Source organism: Lathyrus oleraceus, chromosome 7 (assembly GCF_024323335.1).
Source record: "Lathyrus oleraceus cultivar Zhongwan6 chromosome 7, CAAS_Psat_ZW6_1.0, whole genome shotgun sequence".
NCBI lineage: Eukaryota > Viridiplantae > Streptophyta > Magnoliopsida > Fabales > Fabaceae > Lathyrus > Lathyrus oleraceus.
Genome location: NC_066585.1, coordinates 256,106,170 through 256,122,363, shown reverse-complemented (window position 1 = coordinate 256,122,363; position 16,194 = coordinate 256,106,170). Strand labels below are relative to the sequence as shown.

Below are 16,194 nucleotides of genomic sequence, written 5' to 3'. Positions count from 1 at the left end.
ACCTAAAAGCACATAATTCTTAATATCAAAGTTAGTAGTGTTTGTCGGTACAAACCCTCTAGAAACATGTCATTCATCAGTCTGTTCAAAGTAATCACCCATAGTGAGAGGTGTTGGTGCTGCCATGATATCTTCCTATCCATAGTCCAAAGAAAGTATTGGTAGGTCTACTTATGGTAGATCCCCTTCAGCCAGGCTCACTTCTCTAGATGATTTTCTTAGAGCACGTGCAATTTTTTCAATTTCTAGATCAAATGGTAGTAATGATGATCCAGAAATGCACATACTCAAACAGAAAACACCTCAGTAGCACTATCATAAACAAGAAAATAAACAAAAAGCAATGAAAACTAAGAAATATAAAATAGGTTGCACAAAGCGCTTCCCTGTTGCAATCAACAGTCCCCAACAACGGTGCCAAAAACTTGATGACTTATCGACAAGTGTATCGATAGTGTCGTAGTAATAAAAGATCGAATCCACAAGGATTATGTTCGAACTAGCCAACAATTATGCAATATAAAGGAAAAATAGTAACTCGGGGGGAGGGGGGTCATATTTTAGAACATAAAATAATTACGAGTTTAAAACAGAAGTATTAAGATAGTTAGTTTGTGTATTAGAGTCCCCTTATCCTCTCTTGTTGATGTATAATGCCTTATCTGAATGGTCTAATCCATATAATCTCATGGCGAACTAACAAAATTGTTATAGTCGATCCCTCACGAAATAACTTACTAACCACTACTCAGAGCTTTCTATCCCTAGTCCACTAGCGTAAGTAGGATTAGGAAATGTACATAACGTTAATTCCCTAGGCCATTACTCAGGGTCTTCTATCCATATTCAACTAGTGTAAGTAGAACATTTGCCCCAGGTCTAACACATAGGCTAAGGGTCAATAATCCATATGTGTCTAATATCATATTAACAGAGTATCTTAAATAAAAAGCAATAAGATTAAGAAAGAATCAAATAAGATTATAATTCAAAGGATTCATACAAATTCAAAACAACATATAATGCCAACAAGATTGAATAAGGTTCATCATCACACAACCTAACCCAGAGAAGCTTAGCTACTCATAGTTAAAGTTATAATACCAATTGAATAAAGAAGAATAGCATATGAGTTCCCTTGAAGGATTGGCCTCCAATGGCTTCCAATACTCTCAAAATCACCCTTTGATGCTGTAAAATCATGCTCCAAATGCCAAATTTCATAACACTTGTGAAAATGCAGAATTTCCCCTTTTAAAGGCGTCGGAATGGACCTGGACGCGTTAGAAAAAGGCCCAGAAAAGTGACCATCACGCGCGTGATATCCTGCATCGTGCGTGATGCTGTTTTAATGCCCTATCGGGTGAACGATGGTGGCTGAAATTATTTTCGAAGCTTCACTCTTTTTTGCTCCTTTTTCACTCAAACTTTTACTAAGTCCACAACTTGTGCACTTTGCTATTTTCCCCTCATTCTTTGGTCACCCCTTCTCATATTTGCTCGACTTTCACTTGTTTTACTCCAATTTTTTGACTAAATATATGCAATGACGGACTGTCATCAACACCCAATCAAAACATAATTATGTGTAATTTTATTGTGTGTATGCATAGAAGAGAGATTGAAGATGATGAGAATGCTTTGAAGTCCCGATTCCGTATAGGTTTTACTCACTAGAAACCTTACTAGACAATGATGTATGCATGAAGTATTTATATGCATGCATGTTTAGAGGCAAAATAAATGCACAAGACTTGAAAAAATTATGAATTTTTGAAAAATTTCGTCACATGGGTCAACCTATGAAAGTCCTGTGTCAACCTGTTCGACGCATGGGATGACTTGTATAAGGTCATGCGTTGACCTGTGTATGCCATGTGCTGCCTATGTATCGACATGAAGAGGTGACACATAAGTAAGAAATTACAAGCTTCAATACTGCACCATGGGTGTCGACATATGGAATGGATCTTTCAATCTATAGTAGAAATATTTATTTTATAGGTCGACCTGTAGACGTATGTGTCGACCTATAGTGCAAGTTTTCACAAAAAAAAATAGTTTTCTTGCATTTTTGATGCATGAGACCTTTTCCAAGTTATTTCAAAATGGTTTTATGCTTCCTAATACAAAGATGCACATAGAGAATCATAGGATACCGTCTAATATACATTAACGCTAAAATATCCTAGTTTTGACATCATGCAACATACATCTAACGAAAGTTTCACTCACAATGCTAAGGGGCAAACTATCACATCAAGAAGACAAAAATGGAGGAAGACGTGTCCCAGCTAGATGGCGAGTAAGTCATCATCTGAATGATTCCCCTCATCCTTCCCTACCTCATGATGGACAGATCGTCATGACTATGACATCCGTCATGGTCTTGATGGTCTGTTTTTTCGCCCACTATTTACACTCAGCAATGGGGCTTTTTTTACCATTGTCTCCACTTTCTCTTACACGATCCAAGATGTTTAATTACGAATTTAGACATTATAAATAGGAACTTTAAGTTTAGAATTCATCATCTAAGTTTTTAGTATTATTCTTAGGCAAAAAATCACTTTTGCAAAAGAAGTAATTTTCTCACATTGAGGAATTATTGCAAGTTTTATTCATAATTTAGATTTTCCTGTCTATATTTTGATCAATTACATTGCAATCTTGCCAATGTAGTTTTTCTTGATTTTAATTCAAGTTTTCCCTTGTACCAGTTTGGAGAAGTGTTTAATATATTCACGTTCTGTTAGAGGTTCCATTTTTTTCCTTTTAACGAATTTGCTTTGTTCTACTTTATAAGTACCTTGCATGTTCCTCTTTTACATTATTATATTATTTATTATGACTGACATGAACTTAAATTTTATTTACAGTAGCTTTTACGTTAATAACATATCTAGCTAATTTTGTCGAGACTGGAATGTAAGGACCGTTGTACCGACGGTGCTCAAATTTACTCGTAAAAGTTATAATTAATTGGGAATTATTTATGGTTGAATTATTTTATGTTTTTAACTTTAATGTTTACTACGAAGCAGAAACATAGAGATACTGATTTCGATTCGAAAGAACAAAATATTTATTTGACGGTTGGAAAATTAAGTTTTCAATTATTAACACTGTGAAAGCATTTTCGAGTTGATTAGGAAAAATTCAGTTTTCAAAAAGGTGATTTTAAGAGTATAAACAAACACGCAAAAGCGTACGTTTATGCGCTTAAAATATGGTATTGAACGAGCAAAAGCCGACAATACCTTTAAATAAAATTTTCTACCTTAAGAAACTTTTAAAGTAATTAAAAACAATTATTTTTAAAAATACTTTTGCACTATAACACATTGGACACACGAAAGCGGGGAGTTAGATTATAGGCTAAAACTCGGTTCCCGTTACGCAAAAAATGGTTCCTTAAAAATTAATTATTTTTCTATAAGAAAATAGTGCGTCATATTAATTATAGTTAACGGCTTTGCAAGCACTAACGGTTGACGAGAGCCACTTTTCGATCTCTCGTCTCATAATTATTTTCAAAATAGCTTATTTATTTTCTTTTGCCAAAAAAACAATAATTCATAGCCTTATATAAACATAGTAATGATAGATAACAGTAGTTGATATTGATCTCTGTGGGTTCAACACTTTTTATATTATAACAGATACTTTCGTGTACTTGCGGACCTATCTTAAAAATAATAATTCATAGTCTTAGATAAACATAATTTTGATAAGGAAGTCATCAAACATATTGTGCACATGCGTCATTTACCTTAACATCGCATGCCTTAAAGATCCATATCTCTTACCTAACATATATTGTTTGATTGACAGATTCTTAAGCTACGAAATAGTTAATTTCATGGTTGCCTATTTTGGCTACAATCAAAGCAAAATTGATTATATTTTCATTTTTAATGACATGTAACTTATAATTTTTGTTTTAAATTTTTTATAAATATTCATATATGATGATTTATCATGTTTAATGGACATATAATTAATTTTAAGTGTAAAAATTTAAAAGAGAATTAAAGTTGTTTAAATTTTAAATAAAGTGATTAATTTCTATTAATTTCATAAATAAGATAAAAAAGAAATAACAAAATTATAATTAAGTTTAAAGAAAAATGGAAAATTGGAGAAAGAGCTAGAGTAACAAAGAGAAAAGTTATTGTGAAGAGATATCAAGTATAGGAGTGCGGAGTGGAATCATCCCATTTATTTACCTTTAAATAATAAACTTCAACCACTATACTACTTAGGAAAAAAATGTTATTCTATTGCTTCAAAATGTAAAGAGAAAAAACATGTGATACCACTTATTTTTTCAATCTATTCTTGTAAGAGCATAAATATCGATTATTTTTTTGCGTTCTTGCAAATATTTTAAGAAATGATGTCAAAGTATTTTGGATGTTTTTTATTTACGATCATTCTCATATTTAAAACGTAGACAAACTAACCAATGTTCTTTATGTTTTATTGACCTCTTTTTCATATTTTTTTAAACTTCTAATGTAAAATTAAAATCACAACGGTAACAAAAATAAAATAGGTTCAACGGTAATAAAATTAAAACATACAAAGGTTATAATTTTGAAGCGGTAATATTTAATTACTAGTATAAATAGGTAACTCATTTCATCTAATATTTCACTCACATCTAATATAAATTTGACCATTTATTTTATCTCATTTTAATTTTTGTCTACGCATTTTATTTGGTAATGGACCCCAATCAACATAATACTTGGTCCAATTTTATGCAAAATGATGGAAGTCCTCCTAGTATTTAAAATCAACAAAATAACTCATATTTTGGAAATATACACCTCTTATCCCAAATTCACACAATAATCCAAATTTTCAAAACTCTCATTTTATCTCAAGTCCACAAAATAACCCACACTTTGAAAACTACTCGTATCATACACCACCTTATCCATATCAATATCAATAATTTCCATCTCAATCAATTAACCCCAATATGCCTCATGTGGTTCAAATTGGTAGTAGTGGTGCGCAATCAAATAATCAAGAACATGAAACGCCACAATTTTGCACTTAAGGTAGTTTAGAAAATATTAACCTTGGCGAAGAAGTTGCATCTGCACCAGTTGTGAATACGCCTAAACAAAGGTTCCAACAAAAAGAGGATGAAATTCTCATTCAGTCATGGCTCAATGTTTTAAAGGATTCAATTGTTGGGGTTTATCAAAAGGAGATAATTTTTGGAAGAGAATTGGAGAAGCTTTTAACAAGCATTGTGACATCAATTACAAAGAGAGGAAACTAATGGCACTAAAAGGTAGATGGCACAAAATAAATCCATTTGTTCAAAAGTTTATAGGATGCTACAAACAAGTTGTATCTACATAGAAAAGTGGGAGCTATGAGTATAATATTATGCAAGCTGTGTATAAAATTTATTTCCAAGATGAAGGTAAAAAGTTTACATTTGAGGCTGCATGGAGATTATTGAAAGATAAACCTAAATGGCTTGCAGGTTCATTAGAATCTTCTGCAAAAATAACAAAGAATTCATCTTCAGAAGCATATTCTTCATCTTCTAATCCACTAACACTAACGCGTAATGAATATAATCCAACATCGCCTACTTTGTTACGTTGTCCAATCGGTCAAAAGGAACCCAAAAGGAAAGAGAAAGAAAAGCTTATGGAAATGTCTTCTACTCCCAGTGTCAAATATGATTCTTTAAAAGATGACTTCAATTTTTTATATTTGATTTCAATGTTTGCCCAAGACTATGCACATATTAAGGGTGAAAAAGTCGAAATAGAGAGAAAAAAGTTTGATGCAAAGATTAAGAAGGATGAAAGTAATGAGGAAAGATTGAAAATGAATGATCTGCAAATACTCTCGAAAGAGATATCAAATATGGATACAAGACAACTACAAGCTCATGAGATATTGTGCGACATGATTATAGAAAAATGTGGAATTAATTAGTATGATTATGTATTTTGGACTTTATTAGTATGATTATGTATTTTGGACTTAATTGATATGAACTTAATTAGTATGATTATGTATTTTTGAAATTTGATTATGTATTCAAACTAGTCATTATTCAAACTGGTCGTTATTCAAAGTCAAACTAGCCATTATTCAAACTGGTCGTTATTCAAAGTCAAACTAGTCATTACTCAAAGTCAAACTAAATGTTATAAATTAGTCTTATAAATAGTATTAACATGCACACTAAGCTTCAAAGTACTTTTTCTCATTCTGTATCTCTTTCATTTTGTATAATTGTTTATCATCTTCTACTAAATTTCAAACTTCTTTTCACATGGATCATTCCAACCCTTCCCACATTGCAAAAGTGTTCATGGATTATATGAATGATGATATGGATGAAGAACTTGTGAGGTTGTTTATGAAAGAAGAAGCCTTGAACTCTAAAAGGCCTAGACGTCAAAGAAGGAATATAGAGAGGAATCATGAAGAGGGATATGATCGATTGTTCAATGATTATTTTTCAGAAACTCCTATATACACGAATGAGCAGTTTCGTCGAAGGTACCGAATGCATAAACAGGTGTCACATCGTATTGTTGAAGCTCTGGGTCAACATGATGAGTATAGTTTAATGATGGTTTATGCAAGTGGTAGGTCAAGTCTTTCACCATTACCGAAATGCACTGTTGTTATTTGTGTGTTGGCATATGGAACATCTGTTGATAGTATAGATTACTATTTGAAAATTTATGAAACCACGACACTAAAATGTGTTTATAAGTTTACAAGAGGAGTGATCAACATCTTTGAGGCATAATATTTGTGAAGGACAGATGTTGAAGACATTTAACGCCTAATGCGATTAGGGGAGGCATGAGGATTTCTATGTATGTTAGGGAGAATTTATTCTATGCATTGGGAATGGAAAAATTGTTCAATTGCATCAAAACAGAAGTGTCATATCTCGAAAAATATGATCCTTCATGAAGCATTTGCACACTCGTAGAAAATGATTCGAACAGAGTCGCCACCGAAATTTATTTATTCAAAAGTAGGAAAGGGAAAATATGGATAAAACTCTTTAAAAGAAAAATAAGATGGTCGTCGCAATCATATTCACGTTCGGGAGTCGATTATGCAAGGGGAAGGTATTAGCACCTCTCACGTTCGTTGTAGTCAATGGGAACCTTTTAGTTAAACTTGCCATTGAATATTAGCTTATGTTAAAAAAAATATTCGAATGATAAAAAGTGCAACAAAAAAAGAAAAGGGGTCGCAAAAATGTTTTTTATAAGGGTGTTTGAAAAGATTGTGAGTCTTGCTCCTACGTATCCTCAGGTACAATGAGGAACTCAAAGCTTCGTGTTTCGGGGTCAAAAACTATGTTTTGTGGGTTTGTTTGTTTTATTGAACAATTTTTTAGATCATATTCTAACGGTTAAACATTACCTTGTACATTCGTGGGGGAGGTTTAAGCGCTAGTTTGTATGCGCGTTAGGACGGACTAAGCAATGTTTTTTTGTAAGAGGTTTTCGATCGCACGAGGGCGAGAAAATAAGTTTGATGTGTTGAGTGTTTTTTAGGTGAATGACGAATGCTCGATGAGAATAAGACGTGAACCTCGAGACTAATTATTTGGGGTTTCACTAGAATGCTAGACTCCAACGATCATTTTTTATTCAATGTATTTATGAAATTTGCTCGATGGACAACAAATGTTGACGTGTGCCTCATAATCGATTATTCAAAAGTTCCATTGGAATGCTAGACTTCAGCGGTCCTTTTTTTCCCAAGTTTATATTAAGGGTTTTTAGAATCGAAAGAAAGAATAAACGACTAGCCCAAAATTCCAAAGTTCCTCTTCTTTCGCGTTTGTTAAGAAAAAAAGTTTTAACGCTATGCTTAACCAAGAAAAGATTTAAGTTGTGTCAATACGAAATTAATCGGTTTTAAAAAGGTCAGTTGGCGTTGGACCAAGTTTTTTACACTTTAGAAAAATATATTTATTATCAATATAATTATTCATTTAATTGTTGACTTAAATAAATAAACCAATAATGATAGAAATAAGTCTAAAATGAGTAAAAAAAACAAAGATGAGTGTATAGGAGGTATGATGGAGCAAAAAATAATTAAATGAGTAATATTAGATTAATTAACAAAACTTTGATTAAATTAATTAATTAAAATTAATTACTTTAATAAATCAATTGGAAGAGTTAATACAAATATTAATTAAGTTAATTACGGTTAATTACCAAAATTAATTAATAGAAGCAAGGTTTAATCAATTAATAATAATAATAATAATAATAAAATAGTATCCAATATAATGATAAAAATAAGTTGATAAAAAAAAGAAAGGATGGACATTAGTGAAATGGGTGTGATGGTTATAAGTGAAATGGAAAGGAGATTGGACATGCACAATTGGCCTACGAAGCCCACTATGATGAACTGGGGGGTGTATGCAGCAGACTGGGTAAGCTTTGGCTAAAACTAGAACGGGTTGGGCCCAAAGAAAGGGAGTCCAAACCCTAATTTGACTTAATGCACACACAAGAAAAAGAAAGAGGGGACTAGCGGCCACCCCACTTCCTCTCCGACACGACACGCGTGCGTCCACTATGTGGGGCATTGAATGACTGATCATTGTTCTAATCCACTCCAATAAATGATACTAATAATGATAATAAAAAAAATAATGTTTGAATTGATATTAAAATGATATTAAAAAGTAGAGTTTAAAATAATATTAACATGATATTAAAAAACAAAAAAATGAAGAATATTTTGAATGTAATTAATTTTCTTAATGATCAAATGGTGTCATTTTTATTTTAAAATATTTAAATAAGAAATGTATTTGAACAATCAAAAGCTAAATTCATACTAAACTAAAATAATGCAAATGTCATATGGATGAACCAAAATCAAAAGTCAACAATGACCTTGACTTTGCTTCAAATGCAAATTAGAGAATGATGCAGGATGCTGATGAAAATTATCAAAACAAAAGGATGAAAGTATTAATCAAGGTTACAAAACCTTTGACATTTGGCTTTATTGGACCATATGTAGATAAATTACTAGACTGGTAGGAAAAGGCATGACCAAATGAAATGGTCATATTGATGCAGATAAAAATGTAATGCAATTCAAGGTATAACAAATTTGGGATATGACAATTGCCCATATCCAATTGCCTTAAATCTAGTGAGATGAATTGTCACATTGTTCATACTTTCAAGGTAGAAGTCAATTAGATACGGAAAGACTCCAAATTTTTCTTTAAAAGAAAGAAAGTGTATTGAGTTTTAAGAGAACCAAGATATTAGGGGTAAGATATCATATCAATGTCGATACTCTGGTGGACACTGAATAGCTTGTAAAGACCATCATCGGCAAAAGGACAATGGTGAGATCCAAACTGCAAAGATTGTCGATACCAAAAGGATGACGGTAAGATCAGCAATAAAGCTTGGTATCACCAAAAGGATGTTAGTAAGACCAATAACTTACGAAGATCACCATCGACAAAAGGACGATGGTGAGATCACAACTGCAAAGATCATCGACACTAAAAGGATAACGATGAGATCAACAATAAAGCTTGTTATCACTAAAAGGATGATAGTAAGACCATTATCTTCAACGATCACTATCACCAAAAGGATGAAGGTTAAATCATACTGACAAAGATCTCCATCACCAAAAGGATGATGGTTAGATCATGATGACAAACATTGTCATCGCCAAAAGGATGATGGTTAAACCAAACTTCAACGGTCGCCATCATCAAAAGGATGATGGTAAGATCAAGCTTCAATAATCACCATCACCAAAAGGATGATGGTTAGATCAAAACTTCAAATATTGCCATTTACAAAAGGACAATAGTGAGATCATTACTGCAAAGATCTTCGGCACTAAAAGGATGACAGTAAGATCAAAATGACTTCAGAGATCGCCGACACCAAAAGGATGGTGGTTAGATCAAACTGACAAATATCGCCATCACCAAAAGAATGATGGTTAGATCAAAAACATACATTGTCATCACCAAAAATATGATAGTGAGTCACAATGATTTCAAAGATCGCCATCACCAAAACAATCGTAACTTTATCTGGTCATTCGTAACAACATCAGGTGTGCACATCAAAGTGGTTTCATAGAAGCGTGCAAGATGAGCCCATAGATCTCTGATAGCATTCTTGTCGAACAAATTGTCTCTTAGACCTAAAAGCACATAATTCTTAATATCAAAGTTAGTAGGTTTTGTTGGTACAAACCCTCTAGAAACATGTCATTCATCAGTTTGTTCACAGTAATCCCCCATAGTGAGGGGTGTTGGTGCTGCCATGATATCTTCATATCCATAGTCCAAAGAAAGTATTGGTAGGTCTACTTATGGTAGGGCCCCTTCAGCCAGGCTCGTTTCTCTAGATGACTTTCTTAGAGCATGTGCTATTTTTTCAATTTCTAGATCAAATGGTAGTAATGATGATCCTGATATGCACATACTCAAACAGAAAACACCTCACTAGCACTATGATAAACAAGAAAATAAACAAAAATCAGTGAAAACTAAGAAATATAAAATACGTTGCACAAAGCGCTTCCCTGTTGCAATCAACAGTCCCCGGCAACGGTGCCAAAAACTTGATGACTTCTCGGCAAGTGTATCGATAGTGTCGCAGTAATAAAAGATCGAATCCATAAGGATTATGTTCGAACTAGCCAACAATTATGCAATATAAAGGAAAAATAGTAACTCGGGGGGGGGGGGGGGGGTCATGTTTTAGAACAGAAAACAATTACGAGTTTAAAACAGGAGTATTAAGATAGTTAGTTTATGTATTAGAATCCCCTTATCCTCTCTTGTTGGTGTATGATGCCTTGTATGAATGGTCTAATCCATATAATCTCATGGCGAACTAACAAAACTGTTATAGTCGATCCCTCACAAAATAACTTACTAACCACTACTCAGAGCTTTCTATCCCTAGTCCATTAGCGTAAGTAGGATTAGGAAATGTACATAACGGTAATTCCCTAGGCCATTACTCAGGGTCTTCTATCCATATTCAACTAGTGTAAGTATAACATTTTCCCTAGGTCTAACACATAGGCTAAGGGTCAGTAATCCATATGTGTCAAATATCATATTAACAGGGTATCTTAAATAAAAAGCATTAAGATTAAGAAAGAATCAAATAAGATTATAATTCAAAGGATTCATACAAAGTCAAAACAACATATAATGCCAACAAGATTGAATAAGGTTCATCATCACACAACCTAACCCAGAGAAGCTTAGCTACTCATAGTCAAAATTACAATACCAATTGAATAAAGAAGAATAGCATATGAGTTCCCTTGAAGGATAGGCCTCTAATGGCTTCCAATACTCTCTAAATCACCCTTTGATGCTGTTAAATCATGCTCCAAATGCCAAATTTCTTAACCCTTGTGAAAATGCAGAATTTCCCCTTTTAAAGGCGTCAGAATGGACCTGAACGCGTTAGAAAAAGGCCCAAAAGAGTGACCATCACGCGTGTGATATTCTGCATCGTGCGTGATGCTGTTTCAATGCGTTATCGCGTGCACGATGGTGGATGAAATTATTTTCGAAGCTTCATTCTTTTTTGCTCCTTTTTCACTCAAACTTTTACCAAGTCCACAATTTGCGCACTTTGCTATTTTCCCCTCATTCTTTGGTCACTCCTTCTCATATTTGCTCGACTTTCACTTGTTTAACTCCGATTTTTTTACTAAATATATGCAATGACGGACTGTCATCAACACCCAATCAAAACATAATTATGTGTAATTTTATTGTGTGTATGCATAGAAGAGAGATTGAAGATGATGAGAATGCTTTGAAGTCCCGATTTCGTATAGGTTTTACTCACTAGAAACCTTACTAGACAATGATGTATGCATGAAGTATTTATATGCATGCATGTTTAGAGGCAAAATAAATGCACAGGACTTGGAAAAATTATGAATTTTTGAAAATTTTCGTCACATGGGTCGACTTATGAAAGTCATGTGTCGACCTGTTCGACGCTTGGGCTGACCTGTGTCAGGTCATGCGTCGACCTGTGTATGCCATGTGCTTCATATGTGTCGACATGAAGAGGTAAAACATGAGTAAGAACCTACAAGCTTCAATACTGCAGCATGGGTGTCGACATATGGAATGGATCTTTCAATCTATAGTAGAAATATTTATTTTATAGGTCGACCTGTAGACGTATGTGTCGACCTATAGTGCAAGTTTTCACAAAAAAAAATATTTTTCTTGATTTTTGATGCATGAGACCTTTTCCAAGTTATTTCAAAATGCTTTTATGCTTCCTAATACAAAGATGCACATAGAGAGTCATAGGATACCGTCTAATATACATTAACGCTAAAATATCCTAGTTTTGACATAATGCAACGTACATCTAATGAAAGTTGCACTCACAATGCTAAGGGGCAAACTATCACATCAAGAAGACAAAAATGGAGGAAGACGTGTCCCAGCTAGATGGCGAGTAGGTCATCACTTGGATGATGCCCGTCATCCTTCCCTACCTCATGATGGACATATCGTCATTACTATGACACCCGTCATGGTCTTAATGGTCTGTTTTTTTGCCCACTATTTACACTCAGCAATGGGGCTTTTTTTTTACCATTATCTCCACTTTCTCTTACACGATCCAAGACGCTTCATTACGAATTTAGACATTATAAATAGGAACTTTAAGTTTAGAATTCATCATCTAAGTTTTTAGTATTATTCTTAGGCAAAAAACCACTTTTGCAAAAGCAGTAATTTTCTCACATTGAGGAATTATTGCAAGTTTTATTCATAGTTTAGATTTTCCTGTTTATATTTTGATCGATTATATTGCAATCTTGCCAGTATAGTTTTTCCAGATTTTAATTCAAGTTTTCCTCTGTACCAGTGTTTAACATATTCACGTTCGGTTACAGGTTCCATTTTTTTCCTTTTAATGATTTTGCTTTGTTCTACTTTATAAGTACCTTGCATGTTCCTCTTTTACATTATTATATTATTTATTATGACTGACATGAACTTAAATTTTATTTACAGTAGCTTTTATGTTAATAGCATATCTAGCTAATTTTGTCGAGACTGGAATGTGAGGACTATTGTACCGACGGTGCTCAAATTTAGTCGTAAAAGTTATAATTAATTGGGAATTATTTATGGTTGAATTATTTTATGTTTTTAACTTTAATGTTTACTACGAAGCAGAAAATTAGAGATACTGATTTCGATTCGAAAGAACAAAATCTTTATCTGACGGTAGGAAAATTAAGTTTTCAATTATTAACACTCAGAAAGCATTTTCGAGTTGATTAGGAAAAATTCAGTTTTCAAAAATGTGATTTTAAGAGTATAAACGGACACGCAAAAACGTACGTTTATGCGCTTAAAATCTGGTATTGAACGAGCAAAAGCCGACAATACCTTTAAATAAATTTTTCTACCTTAAGAAACTTTTCAAGTAATTAAAAACAATTATTTTTAAAAATACTTTTGCACTATAACACATTGGACACACGAAAGCGGGGAGTAGATTATAGGCTAAAACTCGGTTCCAGTTACGCAAAAAATGTTTCCTAAAAAATTTATTGTTTTTCTATAAGAAAATAGTGTGCCATATTAATTATAGTTAACGGCTTTGCAAACACTAACGGTTGACGAGAGTCACATTTCGATCTCTCGTCTCATGATTAATTTCAAAATAGTTTATTTATTTTCTTTTGCCAAAAAAACAATAATTCATAGCCTTATATAAACATAGTAATGATAGATAACAGTAGTTGATATTGATCTTTGTGGGTTCGACACTTTTTATATTATAACATATACTTACGTGTACTTGCGGACCTATCTTAAAAACAATAATTTATAGTCTTAGATAAACATAATTTTGATAAGGAAGTCATCAAACATATTGTGCACATGCGTCATTTACCTTAACATCGCATGCCTTAAAGATCCATATCTCTTACCTAACATATATTGTTTGATTGACAGATTCTTAAGCTACGAAATAGTTAATTTCATGGTCGCCTATTTTGGCTACAATCAAATCAAAACTGATTATATTTTCATTTTTAATGACATGTAACTTATAATTTTTGTTTTAAATTTTTTATAAATATTCATATATGATGATTTATCATGTTTAATGGATATATAATTAATTTTAAGTGTACAAATTTAAAAGAGAATTAAAATTGTTTAAATTTAAAATAAAGTGATTAATTTTATTTTATTTCATAAATAAGATTAAAAAAAAAGAAATAACAAAATTATAATTAAGTTTAAAGAAAAATGGAAAATTGGAGAAAGAGCTAGAGTAACAAAGAGAAAAGTTATTGTGAAGAGATATCAAGTATAGGAGTGCGGAGTCGAATCATCCCATTTATTTACCTTTAAATAATAAACTTCAACCACTATACTATTTAGGGGAAAACATGTTATTCTATTGCTTCAAAATGTAAAGAGAACAAAACATGTGATGCCACTTGTTTTTCCAATTTATTGTTGTAAGAGCATAAATATCGATTATTTTTTTTGCGTTCTTGCACAATATTTTAAGAAATGATGTCAAAGTATTTTGGATGTTTTTCATTTACAATCATTCTCATATTTAAAACGTAGACAAACTAACCAATGTTCTTTATGTTTTATTGACCTCTTTTTCATTTTTTTTAAACTTCTAATATAAAATTAAAATCACAACGGTAACAAAAATAAAATAGGTTCAATGGTAATAAAATTAAAACATACAAAGATTATAATTTTGAAGCGGTAATATTTAATTACTAATATAAATAGGTAACTCATTTCATCTAATATTTCACTCACATCTAATTTAAATTTGACCATTTATTTTATCTCATTTTAATTTTTGTTTACGCATTTTATTTGGTAATGAACCCCAATCAACATAATACTTGTATGTATGTTAGGGAGAATTTATTTTATGTATTGGGAATGGAAAAATTCTTCAATTGCATCAAAAGAGAAGTGTCATATCTCGAAAAATATGATCCTTCATGAAGCATTTGCACGCTCGTAGAATATGATTCGAACAGAGTCGCCATCGAAATTTATTTATTCAAAAGAAGGAAAGGGAAAATATGGATAAAACTCTTTAAAAGAATAATCAGATGGTCGTTGCAACCATATTCGGGCTCGGGAGTCGAATATGCAAGGGGAAGGTATTAGCACCTCTCATGTTCGTTGTAGTCAACGGGAACCTATTAGTTAAACTTCCGATTGAATATTAGCTTATGTTAAAAAAAAATCTTCGAATGATAAAAAGTCCAACAAAAAAAGAAAAGGGGTCGCAAAAATGTTTTTTATAAGGGTGTTTGAAAAGATTGTGAGTCTTGCTTCTACGTATTCTCGGGTACAATGAGGAACTCAAAGCTTCGTGCTTCGGGGTCAAAAACTATGTTTTGTGGGTTAGTTTGTTTTATTGAACAAGTTTTTAGATCATATTCTAACGGTTAAATGTTACCTTGTACATTCGCGGAGGAGGTTTAAGCGCTAGTTTGTATGCGCGTTAGGACGGACTAAGCAATATTTTTTTGTAAGAGGTTTTCGATCGCCCGAGGGCGAGAAAATAAGTTTGATGTGTTGAGTGTTTTTTAGGTGAATGACGAATGCTCGATGAGAATCAGACGTCAACCTCGAGACTAATTATTTGGGGTTTCACTAGAATGCTAGACTCCAACGATCATTTTTCATTCAATGTATTTATGAAATTTGTTCGATGGACAACAAACGTTGACGTGTGCCTCATAATCGATTATTCAAAAGTTCCATTGGAATGCTAGACTTCAGCGGTCCTTTTTTCCCAAGTTTATATTAAGTGTTTTTCGAATCGAAAGAAAGAATAAATGACTAGCCCAAGACGTGTACCTCGGGACCGATCATTCAAGGATTCATGGAATGCAAGACTCCAAAGTTCCTCTTCTTTCGCGTTTGTTAAGAAAAAAAGTTTTAACGTTATGCTTAACCAGGAAAAGATTTAAGTTGTGTCAATACGAAATAAACGGTTTTAAAAATGTCAGTTGGCGTTGGACCAAGTTTTTTACACTTTAGAAAAATATATTTATTATCAATATAATTATTCATTTAATTTTTGACTTAAATAAATAAAC

The 16,194-nt window shown here is 32.6% G+C and overlaps 1 protein-coding gene and 1 pseudogene across 1 annotated transcript; both read left to right on the top strand.

Moving 5' to 3' along the window:
• The first annotated feature begins 4,990 nt into the window (after window positions 1-4,990).
• Window positions 4,991-5,973, top strand: LOC127107384 (glutathione S-transferase T3-like; annotated as a pseudogene).
• Window positions 5,974-6,316: 343 nt separating this feature from the next.
• LOC127103287 (uncharacterized) lies at window positions 6,317-6,802 on the top strand. The gene has a single exon (XM_051040557.1). The coding sequence runs from the start codon at window positions 6,317-6,319 to the stop codon at window positions 6,800-6,802; it is 486 nt and encodes a 161-aa protein (XP_050896514.1).
• The last annotated feature ends 9,392 nt before the right edge of the window (window positions 6,803-16,194 follow it).